General features: G+C 46.7%; 2 protein-coding genes and 1 pseudogene across 3 annotated transcripts; 1 reads left to right on the top strand and 2 right to left on the bottom strand.

Moving 5' to 3' along the window:
* Positions 1-5,547: 5,547 nt before the first annotated feature.
* Positions 5,548-9,404, bottom strand: LOC124674554 (protein FAR1-RELATED SEQUENCE 6-like). Of its 2 annotated transcripts, none has more exons than XM_047210598.1 (4): positions 9,227-9,404; positions 6,345-8,632; positions 6,176-6,247; positions 5,548-6,065 (listed from the first exon to the last, which is right to left on the bottom strand). In XM_047210598.1, the coding sequence occupies exons 2-4, from the start codon at positions 8,607-8,609 to the stop codon at positions 5,976-5,978; spliced, it is 2,427 nt and encodes an 808-aa protein (XP_047066554.1). In that variant the 5' UTR covers positions 8,610-8,632; positions 9,227-9,404; the 3' UTR covers positions 5,548-5,975. The 2 variants fall into 2 exon arrangements, with proteins under 2 accessions (XP_047066554.1, XP_047066555.1); XM_047210599.1 differs by lacking the exon at positions 9,227-9,404 and adding an exon at positions 9,174-9,216.
* Positions 9,405-9,726: 322 nt separating this feature from the next.
* On the top strand, positions 9,727-12,219 carry LOC124675151 (pentatricopeptide repeat-containing protein At4g17616). The gene is made up of 3 exons (XM_047211219.1): positions 9,727-9,764; positions 9,848-9,992; positions 10,116-12,219. Exons 2-3 carry the CDS (start codon positions 9,915-9,917, stop codon positions 12,090-12,092), a joined length of 2,055 nt encoding a protein of 684 aa, XP_047067175.1. The 5' UTR covers positions 9,727-9,764; positions 9,848-9,914; the 3' UTR covers positions 12,093-12,219.
* Positions 12,220-12,393: 174 nt separating this feature from the next.
* LOC124672571 overlaps positions 12,394-17,346 on the bottom strand; it is a 9,431-nt pseudogene continuing 4,478 nt past the window's right edge.

Raw genomic sequence — 17,346 nt, 5'->3', positions numbered from 1 at the left:
CGGAGACGTATCACTGCCACGCCTCAGGATCTTCTATTTATATGCACATACAGGTTACGAGGGTAGAGTCCGGCTGTTTACATAAATCGTACAGCTCAAGGACTCAATACATCTTAACACACCCTATATCTAGAAATTGAGGGAGTAATAAAGAAAAGGAAATCTAGAGAAATGTTCTGTAAGGGCATCTCCAGCGGCGCGACGCAAACGGTCGCTGAGCGACCATTTTCGTCCACCGTGACCGGAAATGCGTCTAGGGCCTGTTCCAGCGGGGCGACGCAAAGTGAACGGGCCGTCCGCGGAGACGCAAACCTGGCCCAAATATGCGCCAGGTTTGCATCTCCGCGGACGCTCGGCGGTCGCGGAAAATGTCCGCGTTGGGTACATCCGGGCCTGGTCGGCAATGACTAGGGAAGCAAAAGATTTTTTCATTACTATTGATTGATCAAAAGGACCATCTTTACAGAGATGGTTAGTCGAGTTAACCTAAACCTACAACGGCCGTACCTACTCGCCGTCGCGCGGCCTACACTGGCCTCGGTTACTCGCAGTCGCGCGCCGTACTACTGGCCGCCGGAAGGGCTGGCGCCGTTGTCGAAGCGGGAGCGCTTCGCGCACTCCGCGCGCCGCGCACGCCGGCCAACGGACATCTCGTCCTGCCGCCTGCGCCGTTCGAGGGCCTCGGCCAGGCTGCTGTCCCACAGGGCCAGCGCCTGGGCCTCCGCCACCTTGGCAGTCGCCGCCTCCGCCGCCGCCTGGGCCTCCTCCTCCGCCGCCGCCGCCTGGACCGCCGCCGCCCGCGCCTCCTCCTCCTCCGCCGCCTGGACCGCCGCCGCGTCCTCGTTCGCCTGGACCGCCGCCTGGATCGCCGCCATGTCGGCGACGAAGCGGGCCTTGTCCCTAGCCGCCGCCACCGCCACCGCTTCATCCCTGGCGGCGATGGCGGCCTCCAGCTCGTGGTTCTCCTGCTCGACCTGCGCGGGAGAAGGGCCCCTACGCTGGAGCAAGTCCAGGTCGGAGCACATTAACACCCCAGCCATGGCCATTGCATAGCTGTGGGCTTCCTCCTCCGCCAGCCAAGCCTGACGGCGCTGGGCGTCCCCAGCCAGGGACTCGAAGGACGCGAGCAGAATCCGCTGGTCGCCGGCGCACTCGAAGCGCATGGGCACGGGGACGTCGTCGTCCGCGATGTCGTGGATGACGGTGTCGGCCGGAGGGGCCGCGATGGCCGCCCGCGCCTCCGCGAGCTCGGCCCTGGCGTCGGCGAGCTCGGCCATGGCGTTGGCGATCTCCGCCCTGGTCGCCGCGAGGCGCCCTTCCGCGCGCTCTGCCGCCTCCGCCTCCGCCTCCGCCTCCGCCGCCGCCACCTCCAGGTCCAGCTGCTGCGCCTCAACGCCGACGGCGGCTACCTCGTCCTCCTCCTCCTCCGGGTGGAGCTGGCGGCACATGTGAACAACGCGCTCCCAATTCATGTGGTCGGCCATGGATGGATGGTAGCTTGAGGTGTGCCCGTCGCCCCCGCCGGTGTCCACCATATATAGCCACGTTGGGGCGGGAAACGGCGTTGGCGCGCAGGGTGTTTCCCGCGCGCGCGAAACACCGGCAAAACTTGCCAATGTATTGGGCAAGCGCGGGAACGATCGTCGTCGCGCGGGAATAGTTAATCGCCGGCGGCAGTCCTCGACGGGACGTAAAACGCCATTAGCGACCTTGACGCTGTCCCCGGTAAAAAAATATGTCGGCACCGCTGGAGGTACCTAAGACGCAAACGGTCGCCCTGGGCCACATCGCGTCCGCGGACGGACATTTCGGACGTCCGAAATGCGTCGGTGGAGATACCCTAAAGAAAAAACCAATTCAGACCGACCCTGTGGTCCATGCGTGGGACGGACAACATGTCAACGGCTGCACGCAGCTTAAAGCTGCGCTTCTGGAGCCAGTGCGGATGCAGTGAAGGGGCCATCATGGCAGTGACTCGCTTCGGACACAATTTATGACTGTACGTTGGAGTGATAACCAGACACGGTTATGCGGTCGCAGCAATATCTAGAGAGAGAAAGAGGGAGGAAGCACGATTCTTTTCTTAGACCATTTCCAAGAGAGAGAAAAATCAGGGCACCAAATGTTAGTTTTAGGGCGACACGAAATTTTCTGCTATAAAAATTTGATAGAGATCTTTCGCATTTTTTTTTATAGAGACTACGTATGTTTGGCCTTCTTGTGCCCTAAAAATTTCTTTCACATCATCTGATGATGCTCTTATCAAGGTATACGTACGTCCCGTTTGGCAGGGCAGTGCAGCATCTCATTCTCGCTCATCTCAATTCTCAAGGAGCCGCATGCGAAACCTCTAGTTAATCTGCATCTTCCTATGCACCTCAGCAACACCGTTGATCTTAATTTTATCTTCTAACCTCTCTCTCTCTCTCTCTCTCTCTCTCGCTGACGTCAGCACAGAGAAGCACACAAACAAACAAACAAAAAGTAGCTCGAAGCTCGTCACTGCCACCATGGCGAAAGAGTGAATGCGAAGTGATCAGCGAGAGATGGCAGCCTAGCACGATGTATGTGGATAACGCCAGCACGGCTAGGGAATATGGAGATAGGCCATGCTGCGATGTGGCAGCTTAGTTCATGCCTAGATCTCGCGGAGCAGCGTCGATCATCGACGATGAGGACACCGGCACGGCCACCGGAGCACCGCATCTGGCTAGTTTATTTGGTCAGCGGCGGGGCGAGTGAGCAACGCCAGCTGTTTCCTAGAGAGGGTAAAGACTTGTTTGTATATAGGCGGTGCTGTCCTTTCCCAAGATATGTCTCCGCGACATCACAGGGCCTCACATTTTCGGCATCTCCAGGGTGGCCGTGCTGTCCTTTCCCAAGATATGTCTCCGCGACATCACAGGGCCTCACATTTTCGGCATCTCCAGGGTGGCCAACTGGCCATCCATTTCGGATACATTTTGTGATCGATTCGAACCGTTTGGTTAATCGTGCTAACAGTCATTTACGCATGTTTTTATTAGGCTGGTATAAATGCTCCTAACGCGGTTATCTATTTGATCCACGATTTTTTTTTGTAACCTTGATCATTTAGCCCCCAACACCTCCATGCAATCATCAAATGCTACAAATAAAAATTCAATAGTACGAAATGGTTACACAAATTATGCATTCACAATTCAACAATATTGTTCCCCATCAAGCAAATATAAAGTTCACATAGTCAATTAAAATAAAATAAAATAAAATGAGACAAGCGTCCTATGGATTGAGTTCTGCATTGTTTTCTACATGGTTTTTCATGTGGTGAACCAAATCGTGGATTTCATGATACACATGAAGAAAGTCTTGGAAACAACCACAATCTGCCCCGGGGCTAGATCAACTTGCCCTGACCCTTCTCAATCTTGGTCATACACCGAATTATCACGCCCAGACTCGATAATCACATTGTTCATGATCACTCATCATTTCCCACATAGTATTAACGCTCCATGCTCAGGTATATGACGCAGAGTAATAGCCCAATAAGCTTGTAGCACACCAAATACCCGTTCCACATCTTCATGCACCCTCTTTCTCTTCAGCAAATCTAGACTGTTTCTCGCTGATAGGTGTCCGGGTTATGTTCACAAATGTAGCTCAAGGTGGGTAGATACCATCAGCCAGATGGTACCCTTTGTTATAGTACCCTTCTACAACCCTAGAGAACACCGGGAAGCGTTGCATAATGTAGATGTCATTATGTGAACCAACCATTAAAAAAAAGAGTGTCAAATCTATAGGTCTTTTGAAGCCAAAGCTTCAAGTATGAGGGTGCACTCTCCGACATGTCTCTTATATTGACCATGCTAGTTAAATATATAGTTCTTCCACCCCGGTGCAACAATATATGCTTCCAAACATCTCAGGAAACCCCTGATTGACAACAAGCGGATTGTGTCCACACCATTGGTTCTCTTAAATATTCTCCACCGACCGTAGCAACCATTGATGTGCAGAACCTGTAAATTAATTTTAGGCATGTGGACTCACTCATTCGCACATACATCTACCAAATCATTTGGCAATCCCATAGGAATCCTAATCAATATTGTGCATTTCCGATAAGAACAAACGCCCACCTTACCAATTGCATCCATCTGGCATATGAAGCATTCTGTCATATATCTTGACTCCTATGGTCTTGACATCTAGAACCAACGACGGCGTACATTGGGTTGGTACGGTGGAAGTAGTCGCCGAAGAGTTAAACATGGCTCACTTCTCTTATACGATCCAACGCCCTGGCACGTCCCTTGACAAATCCACGAGGCCTTGGCATTTGTAGTGTGGTCATGAATGAGAAGCGCCGCCTTCATCAACAACTTGGAGTCATCGTCGGAGTCATCATCTGAAGACGTATCAATGGCATGGTTGAAGAACTTGTCTCCGCTATTGGCAATGATCTACTCAAGTTGTTCACGACATTTTTTTCGAGGAAAAGAGAACTACAATCGTGCCAGAAAACGGGCTCCATGTGAGGGCAAACACCTTGCGGGCGGTGCAGTTCTCGGCTGTGGAAGAGACCTGCAGGGTGAGAGGGCAACCTAGCCTGGCCAGAAAGGGTAGCAAGCGAGCGAAGCCGGCCTCGTCCAGCGACGGGGAAGGTTGTTGTGGTGACGTTGGCGGGTTGTGTCGGCGATGCAAATGGAAAGGGGTGGGAACAGCGGTAGCTGCGGGGCAAAGCTCCTTCGCCACCAGCAAGACCACCCGTCCTCGTCTAGCAAGAAGCCCCGAACTCGAGCTCGTCCCGGCAGTGGCAGCAGGCGGTGGATTCAATGCCAAATCTGCGGTTACGACCCGAGGCTGGAATTAACAGGGAGGATGGGTGGGTGGAATGGTTTTGGGTCGCCGATAGGCTAGCCAAGAGGACACGAGATGCGTCCGAGCCATGTCTGCGAGGACGCAAAATAAGCCCAAATTTGGGCTGAATTTTGGTCCAAACGGACATGCCAAAAAATGGGTGACCACGTTGGGTCACGGTTCTTATCAGCGGCGACCCATTCCGCGCGTGAACCAAATTAGTGTTCCTCCTGCATCCCGCATGAGCTCCTGCTCACACCTGTTTTGTAGTCTGCAGATCCTGAACCGTTAACTTCATTTTCTATCAGATATTCAGATGAGTTTCAACAGTACGACAATTTTATATATATGAAGAATTATTACTCACATAGTGGCGATCTACGAACAAAGTAATCTAAAATCTAAAAAGGTAATGGGCAAAGTTAATATTTGAAAAACGCTGAAACCAATGCATTACCCAAAGGAGGGAGTACAATACATCAAGGGCTGACCAAATTAGAACTGTACATGCTAATATTCAGTTAAAGGAAGACCAATCAAGTATTAGACCAACTCGATTCTATGCTAGTGGAAAGAATGATGTGATCAAGAAGGATACCTGAACAAGTTGTGTGAAACAAAAGGATAACTTTTATTTCTACTATTCTATTGGATAAACGAGTAAATTTACAAGGTTTGCAACTCAAAAACCACCTGAGCAACTTCAGACAAGTAAATTTTATTAAATAATAAAAAGCATACATTACAATACACAAGAATGTACGTCCTTATAACCTCAGATCGAATTATTCATGTAAGTTGAGCTACCTTGAAAGATTCAGACAAACCTAATTAACGGGAGCAGCAAATATCTAAGGGCGCGAAAAAACAGAAATGAGTATGTACAGGTGGGACATCACATGGAGCTCAAAATCAGGGCAGACAAGTCATCGCATTAGCCAAAACCTTAGACCTGGGTGGGAAGTCGATAGCATATACTAGTTTCAGCCAAGTTCGAGCTTTTTTCACCAACCGTAGCAGAGAAACTAATGCCGAACCTGAACGACCACCACTAACTCCACTCATCATGTGGTCGTGTTAGAAAGCAGGCTACTCGAGTGCATGCACAACTGAACTGATGCCTCCTTTCACTCAAGCTGAGACCTGCTACTGCTTTCAGGCCAATGGAAGCTTGGCGCATTGTTGTATTGTGTCAAATCAAATGAAATGGTCTCCACCTATAAGCCAAACATAATTTGTAAAATATGAGCATTATCATATGAGAGTTCCACTAACCCCACTAAGAACAAAGAGAGGGGAAACTAGAAAGAGATTTTTTTTAGCTTACTCCATAAGGGTAAGCATCAGGTGCACCCGCAGATGTTAACGGCCATCCCTCATTTACTTGATTCTGCTGCACCTAATGGATAAAAAAAAAAATCAATGTCAATTGTCAAGAACAATCATATGTGAAAAAAAGGAATAATCAAATTTGTGGATCTAGTAACGATACATACATTTATGTTGTCAGGTACGCTGTCAGGTGTGGCGACCGTTGTGTTTAGATTGTTCGCGGTGGCATTCCTCCTCTTGTTATAGGCCTTTTTAGTTTTCTTTTTCAAGGTATCAAGAACACTTGGTGTCGCCAGTTTCTTCTTCCTAGAACGTTTTGACTGACCTTGCGGAAGATCCCAGCCCTTCGTATTTAAAGAAATGGGCAATGCATCATCCGTAAAATCCTCATTCACCGGATTATATGCAAAATTGGCAGTTGAAACTTGACTGTCAACCCTTTGATCTCTTAGTGACTTTTCATAGGAAATCACTCTATCCCTGATCTCCCTCATGATTGACAAAGCATACTCTTTTGATTCTGAGTTCACGGAACCCAATTCCACTACTTCCGCAAAGTATTGGTGGCCGACTTTGTAGAGATCATCATAGCTTCCCAATTCCTGGGCACCTAATGAGGCATCCCGGGAAATGGAAGAACAAGTTTGTTTACAATCCTTGCACCAACGATGAATGAAGTATTTTGGTGGAATCATCGGTACAAGCTCCTGCCTTAGTACAGTGAGAGCATGTCTGCACAATATACCTTTAAACTGGAATAACCGGCACATGCACCATATGTCCTCTTCAACACTGTCATAAGCAACTTTGTACTCCACCTTCTTTGCTTGATTTATATGCTCTGAAATTATGTATGTTGCTCCTGAATCAGTTCGATCAAGTATACTATAGTTGCACTGAAATGAATGCCCCATTTCATTCAAGAACATCTGAAATATTTCTACTGTGTACATCTTAGCTGCTTGCTCCTCCAAAGGCAATCCGGTCATCATAGGTTGCCTCATCTGAGATGATTGTAAATCCTCGTAGGATTCCTTTTCTAACTTACTTCTAACAGCTGCCTCGTACTGCTCGACAAACATTTTCACAGACGTTCCCGACATCAACCAGCCATCAAAGTAGTCAGCTGCACTGTCATTTCTGACTGTGGCAGACATTCCCGCCCAAAAGAAATCCTTGACATAAACAGGTGCCCACTGCGACCTGACCTCATATAATCTGGAAAACCATTCATTTCCGTCCAAATGAAATTGCTGCGTCATTTCTTGCCACTCTTTGTCAAAATCAGGCATAGTAACTGAATCATAGGACAATGTGCTGAAAGTAGTGATCATCCCATCCTTCTTTTCCATTCCGTCCAACTTCTCAGGAAGCTCATTCAAAATGTGCCGAAGGCAAAAGCGGTGCCGTGCATTTGGAAAAACCTTCTTAACAGCTATTGCAACATCATGACAGTAGTTGGTAATTATTGCAGGTGGTGGTGTAGCATTCATACATCTTAACCATGTATCAAAAAGCCACACGTAAGCTCCAAGAGATCTACCAGCAAGCAAACCACACCCTAGTAACACTGGCTGAGCATGGTGGTTAGCCCCCACAAATGAAACAAACTGAATATCATACTGATCACTGAAATTTGTGATATTAATAGAAACCACATCACCAAAGTAATTGTAAGAACTACGTGATTTGGCATCAGCCCAGAAGACATTCCTTAGCTGTCCTTGCTCATTCATGTCTAAACTGTAAAAAAAACATGGGTTTCGGTCCTGCATGTCATTGAAAAAACTCACCAAGGCTTCTAAATCTCCTTCTGCAAGCTTCAATTTCCTATTTCTGTCTATCTTGGTCTTGATTTCAATATGGGCAGATGAAGGTATGCCGCTATCTCCAACACCACTAGAATGTGCAGCAGCTGAGCAATCCTGTGGCGCCTCAGACATATGAGGTGGATTTAATGATAGGTTCTCTAAGTGCTTCTTGTATTTAAGCAAGCTAGGATCCAGGGCATGGTTATGCTCCAACTCAAGAACAATAACTTCCCAGCGATTCTGAAAATGGGCATCCTTGACAATCATCTTAGCCTTGCAGCCAGTCTTTGTGCCTCGCTTCCTTGCAGGCCTTGTCGCACCAGATCTCAACCTAGACTGCCCTCCTTTAGAGCATATGAATGTAGAGCGATAGCGGAAACCATCAAAGGTGTTGTTAGATCTCCTTGTGATACCAAAACCAGAGCGGCAGCCATATGCCACATAGAACTGAAAGGCGTCTTCTTCCGAATCGAATACCATACCTACTTTGGGTACCCATTCTGGATCCATATCAACTGGCTTAAACACATCACCCTCGGCAAGGCTTGTTTCCTTCTCACCCTCTTCTTGCACATCTTCTTCATTAGATGATTCCGTGCTATAGTCTTCTTCTTCCATTGGTCCCAAATGATCTACTAAGTCTGAGAAACAGAGAGCAGCGGTATCATAAACCTTGTACAGATGCTGCTAAAAAAAAGCATGCTGAAAACATCTACAGCACTTCGGCTCTCTAAAAATAACTCCATCTCCCTTTTTGAACATTACAGCACATTGGCTACCTGATTAATGTACACCACATTATCTCCATTCTTGATTTTTTTTTATCACACATATACAGCGTATTAGATGAGTATTAGGAATCACTGACACAGCTATCATTCTATCAAGCCTGATAAAACAAGTAATTGTGATATGCGGCACAAACAAACTAATTTAACGGTACTTCCTCTGATTCATATTACTTGCCACTAGTATGGATGTACCTAAACTAAAATATGTCTAGATACATCTACATTAGTGGCAACTAATATGGGTTGGAGGGAGCAGTAGAATGTACGGCGACAAGAAGTAGCTCCAAAATTTTGGGAAAATAGCTACTATTCAAATAGTCAAATCGAAATCCACCGCTAACAGTATACTTGGGTTGAACTATTTCACAATGGAAGAAACATAATCTCACACCAAATAAGAAACCACTATCAGAACCCAAGCAGGGCGCGTTAGGGCTTCCGTACCGTGAAAAGGGAATTAGCGAGGACGGATCTCCTGCCTTCCACTCCACTCGAGCTACCTCCGTGGAGGCGGAAGGTGGCTAGGGCGCTTCTTCTGCAGCGCCGACGAACGGAAGGCTCAGCGGCCGCCGGAATCGGGAGTCGGCTGGAGGAACGGGAGAGCTTTGAGGGAGGGGGAGTTTTTTTTTTTGGAGATGGAAGAGTTTTCTTTTGAGGGAGAGCTGGGAAATGGGGGTGGGTGGACGACGACCAGTGAGGTGTGGGCTGCAGCCCGTGAATGGTGGGCCTCACGTGGCCCATAAAAGCCCAACTTGCGTTGCAATCCCCAACTCTCCGTCCCAGTCCCGTCGTCTTGCCTACGGCGAGCCGGCGGCGACACAAAAGCAGGAGCGGGGCGAGTGGGCAGCTGACCTCAGGGGCGGCGATCTCATTCTGCGGCTGCGCGCCGCAGCGCATCGGTGGAGAACGAATATAGCAGCAGAGGGGCGCGCGGGCGGCGCCGTCGTGCGGCCACGGGGCGGGGAGAAATGCGGCCGGCCAGGTTTGTGTCTCAATCTCACCTCCCAGGTCTCCAATGTCCTATGGCTCAGCTTGTAACTCTTTGTTTTTATCTCGATGGTTTAGTTGTGAACCTCTCTATCTAGTCGTATTAATCGTCGGAGCGTGATGAGGAGTATGCTGGATTGATGCAATGAGGAGCTTGCTCCAGGCGTGCCGCCGTTGCTGCGGTCTCCTGCTGTTTCCTCGTGCTGCCGAAGCTGCCTTGACTGTAAGAGAACTACCTGGATAAACAATTCGCAGCTTCCCTTTCAAGTATGATTGTATATTGCATAGTTTCTCTTGCTTTTGGTTGGGTAGAATCTAAGACAAATGTTTTGTGCACTCTTTTTAGGCCAATCGTAATGGGTCATGGAGGAGGCATTGCGTTCTAGCTGCACAGCGTCTTTCCAAGAGCACAAGTGCCCTGCCATGGGAAGCGCCGTCCCGTGAAACTCTACTAAGGATGATCGATGCTGGCCTCAAGGATGGCAATCTCGATGAGGCGCTGCGAGCATTCGGCAATTACAAAAGCCTGCACGGTCTTCCCGAGCCGAGGGTATTGAACAGCGTGATCGTGTCGCTGTCCTACACATCTAGCCGGAGGTGGCTTCAGAGAGCGTATGACATGGTTCTGTCAGTTTATCAGCGCAACGGCAATCTTCTCAACACTAGCTCGCTGATGAGGCTAGCTCTGGCACTTGCAAGAGATCAGACGCCTGTCCCTGCCTCTGCGACCCTTAGGGTCATGCTGCAGAGTGGCAAGCTTCCTGATGTTGATATGCTCAGCATGGTGTTTTTGCACATGGTGAAATCACAAGTAGGATCTTATCTTGCTGCTGATGTTCTAGCTGAGACCTGCGAGTGTTTCTTGGGTCAAATATCAGATAGGCGACAACTGAAGAAATTGGACCCATTAAAGAACAATGTCACCTTGTTCAATATGGTTTTGGAGTCATGTGTTAACTTCAAATGCATGATCAAAGCCCAGAAAATAATGGAGTTGATGTCATTGGTTGGGGTTGTAGCCGATGTGAATACAATGGCGATTGCTGCTCGTGTCTGTGAAATGGTTGGGCAGCGAGACGAGTTGGTCACCATGAAAAAAAGCATTGATTCCCTTTTGCCATTCTTTCAGCACTATCGACATTTTTATGACAGTTTATTGAGCCTACAGTTCAGTTATAACGACATGGATGCTGCTGCAGATCTTTTGATCGAACTGTATCGGCGACGAAAGTCACACACTTTCGACAACAATGATGTGCAGAAACAGGGTATGATACAAATTGGCTCTGGTAACCTCAAAAGTGGATATAGAATAATGTTTGACCCCGCAAAACTGGATAAAGGTTTTGTTTTGGATACAACAAAGCAGTGCAACCTTCTTGTTCCTGTTGATGGAAATCTTCTTCCTAGTGAAAAAGCCCTTGCTAAATTCATTGTTGGCTGCGTGAAAGCAAAGAAACTGGGTCCATTGTCTAGCTTTTTTATTACATTGCATGAAGAAGATCTAAAGGGAGTTTCTGCTTCAGGTGTGATTAATGCATGCATTCAGATGGGTTGGTTGCATGAGGCTCATGATATCCTGGATGCTTTAGAATCAGCGAAGGTTCCTGTCACGGTTGGTACTTACATGTCTCTTCTGGGAGCATATGAGAAGGAGCATAAACCCGAAGAATTCAATGGGCTTCTCCAACAGATACAGAAAATAGCATCTACCATGGCTGAATTTCATACTAGTCCATCATTTACCATAAAGGACATTGCCAACATACTCAAGGATGAGATGCCCCAAACTATATCATCTTTGTTCTCCAGTTTGGTTGAAGAAACTGAACACTATGACCCTGGAGACTACTTAACCTTTCAGTTAAATAATTCAATTCTTTTCTTCTGCAAGGCAAAAATGATGGAAGATGCTATGAGTACATATAAGCGCATGAGAGAGCAAAATATTAGACCCAATCTGCATACCTTTTGCCACATATTGTGCGGATATTCTTCACTAGGCATGTATAGGGAGATCACCATACTGTGGGGAGAAATAAAGCGCAGACTCGAGTGCGGAGAAATATCTGTTGATAGGGATTTGCTTGACTGCTTGGTTTTGGATTTCCTCAGAGGTGGCTATTTTTCAAGGGTGATGGAGGTTACAAGTTACATGTCAACCCATAATATTTACTGTGACAAGTGGAAATATAGGCAAGTCTTTCTGAAGCTGCACAAGAATCTATATATGAACTTGAGTTCATTGCATGATAAAACAGAAGCTCAGAGCAAAAGGATCGAAGATGTCCGAGCTTTCAGGTCATGGGCAGGCATCAAATAGATAAACCTGAGTACGGCACTGTAATTATTTTGCTTTTTCAGAAACACTTTGGTAGCTCAAAAGTACATTGTTCTTCTCCAATGTAATATATCGAAGTTTGTAGGATAATGTTGTAGTGTTGTCTCTTTGGGGCCCCTCGTTCAGTTGGAGTACTTGCTATTGTGGCCTCAAATTGTGCTTTGTTTCAGAGTGAGAAATAGAAGCATTCCGTGTGCAATACAAGAAACAATGTATAGATACGATTGTATGTACAGTAGCAAAATAGGAATAGCCACCCTGTTGCTACTGCTGGCCTTGTTGACTATTTTCCACCGCATCGAGAACTAATGCCGTTAACCGACCCGCACCCTGTTTTTTTTAATCCCCACACGACCCAGCCCACCGACAAGAGGTCCTGACCGTTCTGCGCCATTTTCGACACCGGAAACCAGTACCTTTGCAGGCCAGAGGCCCTGAACACGTTTGTCAGGCCATTCGGGGCATTGACGTAGTCTTCCAGGATCACCGTGATGATTTCGGATGGGTTGGCTGAAAGAAATGCTTCGATTTCCTTGAATGTGTCCAGTGCAGGTTCCTACAATTAAGGACTACATATTTAGCATACACTGGACTCTGAAAATTCAACTGTTGGAGATAAGTGAGAAAGGACCAATCAGTAGTTGCACTCACAAATGCAGTGAAATCGTTGCATTTTCCTCCAATCGAATGGCACAGCCATACATCTCCTTTGAAGTCATATGTGTCGAGCATTAGTGCGCGAACACCGTTCTGTGGAACATTGCAACTTGTATGAGAAATTCTGTGCATAAGATAGGAAATGTGGAGCAACAGAAGAATTTATCAGGTGACGCAGAAGCTACATTTAACTGATCAGTGACTGTATCCTCCTGGTTGTCGAAGGTGACACGTGGGATTCTGGTGTGCGATGGTTCCCCGAGGATGGTGTATGAGTTGTGCGTCGTGAGATAGGCGTACTTGTTGAACGGCAACGAGTTATTCTGAAGAAGGCCAGACCAAAACCAATGGAGGAAGAAACATTAGGGATATGAAAAGAAGTTGTTTTCATCATGATTTCCTTGACTACCTAGTCCAAACTGAGTCCTATATACTCCCAATAGGGTATTTTGAGAAACATCAAACTTATCAGTTTTGGGGAGAAAATTAGGACATAACGCCCTCCCGCATCTTATCTAAATCTCTACGCGCCAGGATACATGCAGGAGCGTTTAACTCTAGATTTTGTATGTTACACGTGCAGGTCGCACGTTGTACAGGCACGAGCCTTACATAAACATAATCATGTAAACATGCTAAACAAAATTTCAATGAGAGTTTTTGCTCTTCAGCGAACTACAGTTTGCCAAACTCTTGAGATCACACTGTGTTTGGTTGAAAATAGATCTAGCCAGCCTGTAAAGATTTGTGAAAAGAGAAATACAGGAATCCAAAATCCTAAACAAACGTACGCTCACCTGTTTGTCCTTATATATTCCTTTTTTGTCAGAGGAAAAAAAGGTGACAAACAACGTGAAGAAACGAGCTCTTACAACGAGTTGGAAGGAGTTGGTGGCGGTGGAGCGGACACAGTGGGAGCCGGTGAGCTCTGGTTTGCAGTCCAAACACCATTGCCTGGCGCCGCAGTCAGTGCTCCTCGAGCACTTGTGGCCTACCTGAATTCGAATCAAACCCAAAGGCTCAGTTTTAACCCAGTCATGAGGAGTTGATGGATTGAGAGAAATGGGGAGATTTAATCACATTTGTTGCTGGCATCTTACAAGATACCAGCCACAACAAGAGCTAGTGCTGCTGCAGCTGCCGTACAGAACTCTTCAGAGGTCACAGCCAACTGAACAGTGAACGCCTTACAGGATTTCTCTACTACTTATTAAAAAAGAACGAACGTGTTCCCCCTTCTCCCCTACTTTCGTCGTCCTTTTGGTCGTCCGTTCCACCAAAACAGGGAAAGTCTGACGCTCCAATCCAGTAATCAATCAGTCAATATCACTCACGCTGCAATCCAGCACTTTGGCCGTCCTAACCTTCCTAGAATATCAACTCGCGCATTTAATCAGCCTGGGCCGCTTTAGGAATCATCATCCCAGAAATCACGCTATGATAATCTCACAAATTACCTTCCTCGGGCATTTACATAATAAACCCCTAAATTTCATAAGACCATTTCGTCCTCCCACAAAACCACAAGATTTTAGAAAGTTTCCAAAATAAATGAACGTACACCCAAACTCCATGATTTCAGCCTACATAAATTCCATTAACACACCGCTGGAATCCACATATTTGAAAAATAGAATGGGAAGACTCCATAATTTCAGCCTACATATTTGGAAAATAAAATAGGACGTCTAGGAAGATTCCATGATTTCAGCCTACATAAATCTCATTAATACATCATATCCACATATTTGGAAAATAAAATGGGACGCCCGGAGACAATTATCTCTCCTTTTGTTCCCCAAAAATCACCATCGCTTTGATCTCCCAGACTCCGAAACATCCCTGCCACATTGTGCTGGCGGTACACGAGCCTATCGGTCGCCGTGGGCGAGTCTCTCTGGCACCGCCGCCTCGATCCTGCACGCGCCGTCGGCCGCCAAACACACGACCCTGCTCATCGCCGCCGCGCGAGTCTCCGCGACACCGCCGCCTCGATCCAGCATGCCGTCGTCCGCCACGAGCCAGTAAGAGATACCTCCATTCAAGCCTACTTGCCGATGTCGCGCGAGTCCCAATGGCGCCGCCGCATCGACCGTCAACGCCGTCAGTCTCCACGAGCCAGCACACGAGGCTGCCACGCGAGCCTAGCCGCCTCTATGCACCGCAACATGCCGACCTGATCAGAGACCACGGCGGCTGATGGTAAATGTTTTCGCTACATTGACAAGCTCCAGAGATGCCTCCCATGACAACAAATTCGTTCTCATAGGTCGGTACCTCCATGCTCCTCAGATGCATTTCCACCTCCAGCCCCGTCCTCCTCCCCTCTGCCAGGCCATGCACGAAGCGTTGGGAGCGAGGAATCGCTCGCCAATTTCTAACTTCGTCGGGCCGATTTAACTTCAAACTCACGCTCTGCCTCGTCATTGTCGTCCCCTTCAAGTTCTACAGGTAGTACTCGTGGCCCTCGAATTCTTCTCGATCTGCATATTTGTGGATCCTAGAATGAAGATTGAATTCAAGCTCTAGATACTTGTAAGGGAGCATCCATGTGTCGGTTGTATCGTGCTCAGGTAGGCCGCCGACACGGGATACATCCACACCCCGCTCCGGATCGTATCCACGACATTCTAATAAGGTGAAGTCGATTGCTCTTCAAGTATTTGATTTAATGCCTCTGGTGTATTTGTTGTTCTGTGTGACCATTGTGCAGCTTTGACAATTCAGGCTTTTATAATTGCTAAGGACATGGTCCAATACCACGTGAACGAAAGAACTTTGGGGTTGTGCATTGTAATGTTTCAGAATCTAACTGGGCTCGTAACCATGAGAGACATAATAATCTGCTTACCTAAATTTGCAAGGTACATAACAATCCTACCATTTTACATATGCTCTCTTCTGAATCGTTCATCTTTTTAATCAGGAAGTACCCGCTATTATTTTGGGTAATCTGAATAGTTCATCTATCTATAATCGTTTCACACTAGCGTGTAGTTTTACATATGCTATGCATAGATGATTCGTCTACTTGAGTAGGCGAGTATCACCACATGAGTATATCTGATAAACTTGGTCTACTCGGCAATTGAAGATATTTTGGGTTTATTTCTCAAGTGTGAGAACTACTTCTCTATTAAGATTATTTAATAGTTTGGGTCAGATTTAGAGGAGTACATAGGCTTCCAATTAATTTATTGGACACTGATACTTTTGTAACATCTCAATTTTTACGATAGCCAGATGGAATTCAGAAGTATCAGCTGGTGAGGAACTCAAATCCTGAAATGGTGATCTTCTGGTAATCATGATTGTTACTTGAGTTGTCTCTATGATCTATATTATGGAATTCATAAGTATAAGCCGGGGTGCTCTTTAGCTCGCGATCCTGTGTCACTTCCTCCTCCGGCGCCACTTCCTCCTATGGCTTCCTCGAGGAGATCGGCGAGGAGGAGATCAGTCGATGCGCCATTGAGGCGTCCAGGGAGATGATGACACGGCCCTGACCCCACTGATGGCCACGGGCCACGATATCACCGGATCTTGCCGTCCCAGGACCCGAGGAGGGAAAATTGGTCGGAGGAGCTGATGACACGTGCTCGCGTGGAGGGAGGATAGGGCTAGCACTAGCAGATCAACAAAGGGGTGAGTCAAATATGGTGTTTCTTTCTAAATCATCACATAAGGTACAACTGTAGGTTAATCACATCATTTCCTTTTATTTCATGTAACTAGCCACGGGTATCAACAAGATTATCATGAGTAGGTACCGGTGTATGCTAGATATCTATGGGGAATTCAGGTAATAAGGCTCAATACTGCTATACTAGCCAACACCTTTTTATTTATGAATGAATTATCTTTGGGCTTATATCAAAAAATGTTTAAAGTTGTCTTTATTTCTATTACTATCATGAAAAGAATGTGAGATCAAGTTCGGACAGCATTATGTAGTTAGATTCTATAACCGGATGACAGATATAGATATTAGGTCGTTTTGTACTGATAAACATTACCGAGTTATGTGCAAAAATTTGGAGCATTAAAGGAAAAAAACATTATAGTTCTACTGAAGACATTTTTTATTCTGCTTCATTCTGACCCTCTTTCTGCTTGCATATGTACTCTATATGCTAGGGCCGTGGTCAAAGTACAAAGGCCGTGAGGATGTGTGCATGTAGAGGGCTAAAGGCAAGAGCTACGTACCTCTCCATGTTCCCGTTCCGCAGTCAATTATATTTCAGATGTGATGGTCGATGTGGGCCTTTTCTTCTCTTAGAACCAGAAAAATATGATCTTCCTCGAATTAGCATCCTGATTTAGTTCAGTTTTGTAGGTTACAGTAGTGGCCAGGTCTCGATGTGTTGAACTGCAGTGTTGATTCTATTAAGCTATTGTGGTAAAAAAATAATGTTTTTCGTCTTGATTGAAGCATTTCAGTAAGGCCAGATGGATTGAAAGGATCGTATGCCGCACCTAGAGGGGGGGGGGTGAATAGGTGCTAACCAATTTTTAGTTCTTTTTCAATTTAGGCTTGACACAAAAGGTAAATTCTCTAGATATGCAACTAAGTGAATTT

Source organism: Lolium rigidum, chromosome 7 (assembly GCF_022539505.1).
Source record: "Lolium rigidum isolate FL_2022 chromosome 7, APGP_CSIRO_Lrig_0.1, whole genome shotgun sequence".
Classification (NCBI taxonomy): domain Eukaryota; kingdom Viridiplantae; phylum Streptophyta; class Magnoliopsida; order Poales; family Poaceae; genus Lolium; species Lolium rigidum.
The sequence above is the reverse complement of the archived record's forward strand: the minus strand, read 5'-3'. Positions and strand labels throughout refer to the sequence as shown.

Excerpts from the sequence above, each read along its gene's own strand:
- LOC124674554 (XM_047210598.1), bottom strand. The coding sequence starts at position 8,609 with ATGGAAGAAGAAGACTATAGCACGGAATCATCTAATGAAGAAGATGTG. Across the intron at positions 6,248-6,344 it reads GCGTACCTGACAACATAAAT|GTGCAGCAGAATCAAGTAAA; the intron begins GTATGTATCGTT and ends TTTATCCATTAG. Across the intron at positions 6,066-6,175 it reads CTGATGCTTACCCTTATGGA|GTGGAGACCATTTCATTTGA; the intron begins GTAAGCTAAAAA and ends TTTGGCTTATAG.
- LOC124675151 (XM_047211219.1), top strand. The coding sequence starts at position 9,915 with ATGAGGAGCTTGCTCCAGGCGTGCCGCCGTTGCTGCGGTCTCCTGCTG. Across the intron at positions 9,993-10,115 it reads CTGCCGAAGCTGCCTTGACT|GCCAATCGTAATGGGTCATG; the intron begins GTAAGAGAACTA and ends CACTCTTTTTAG.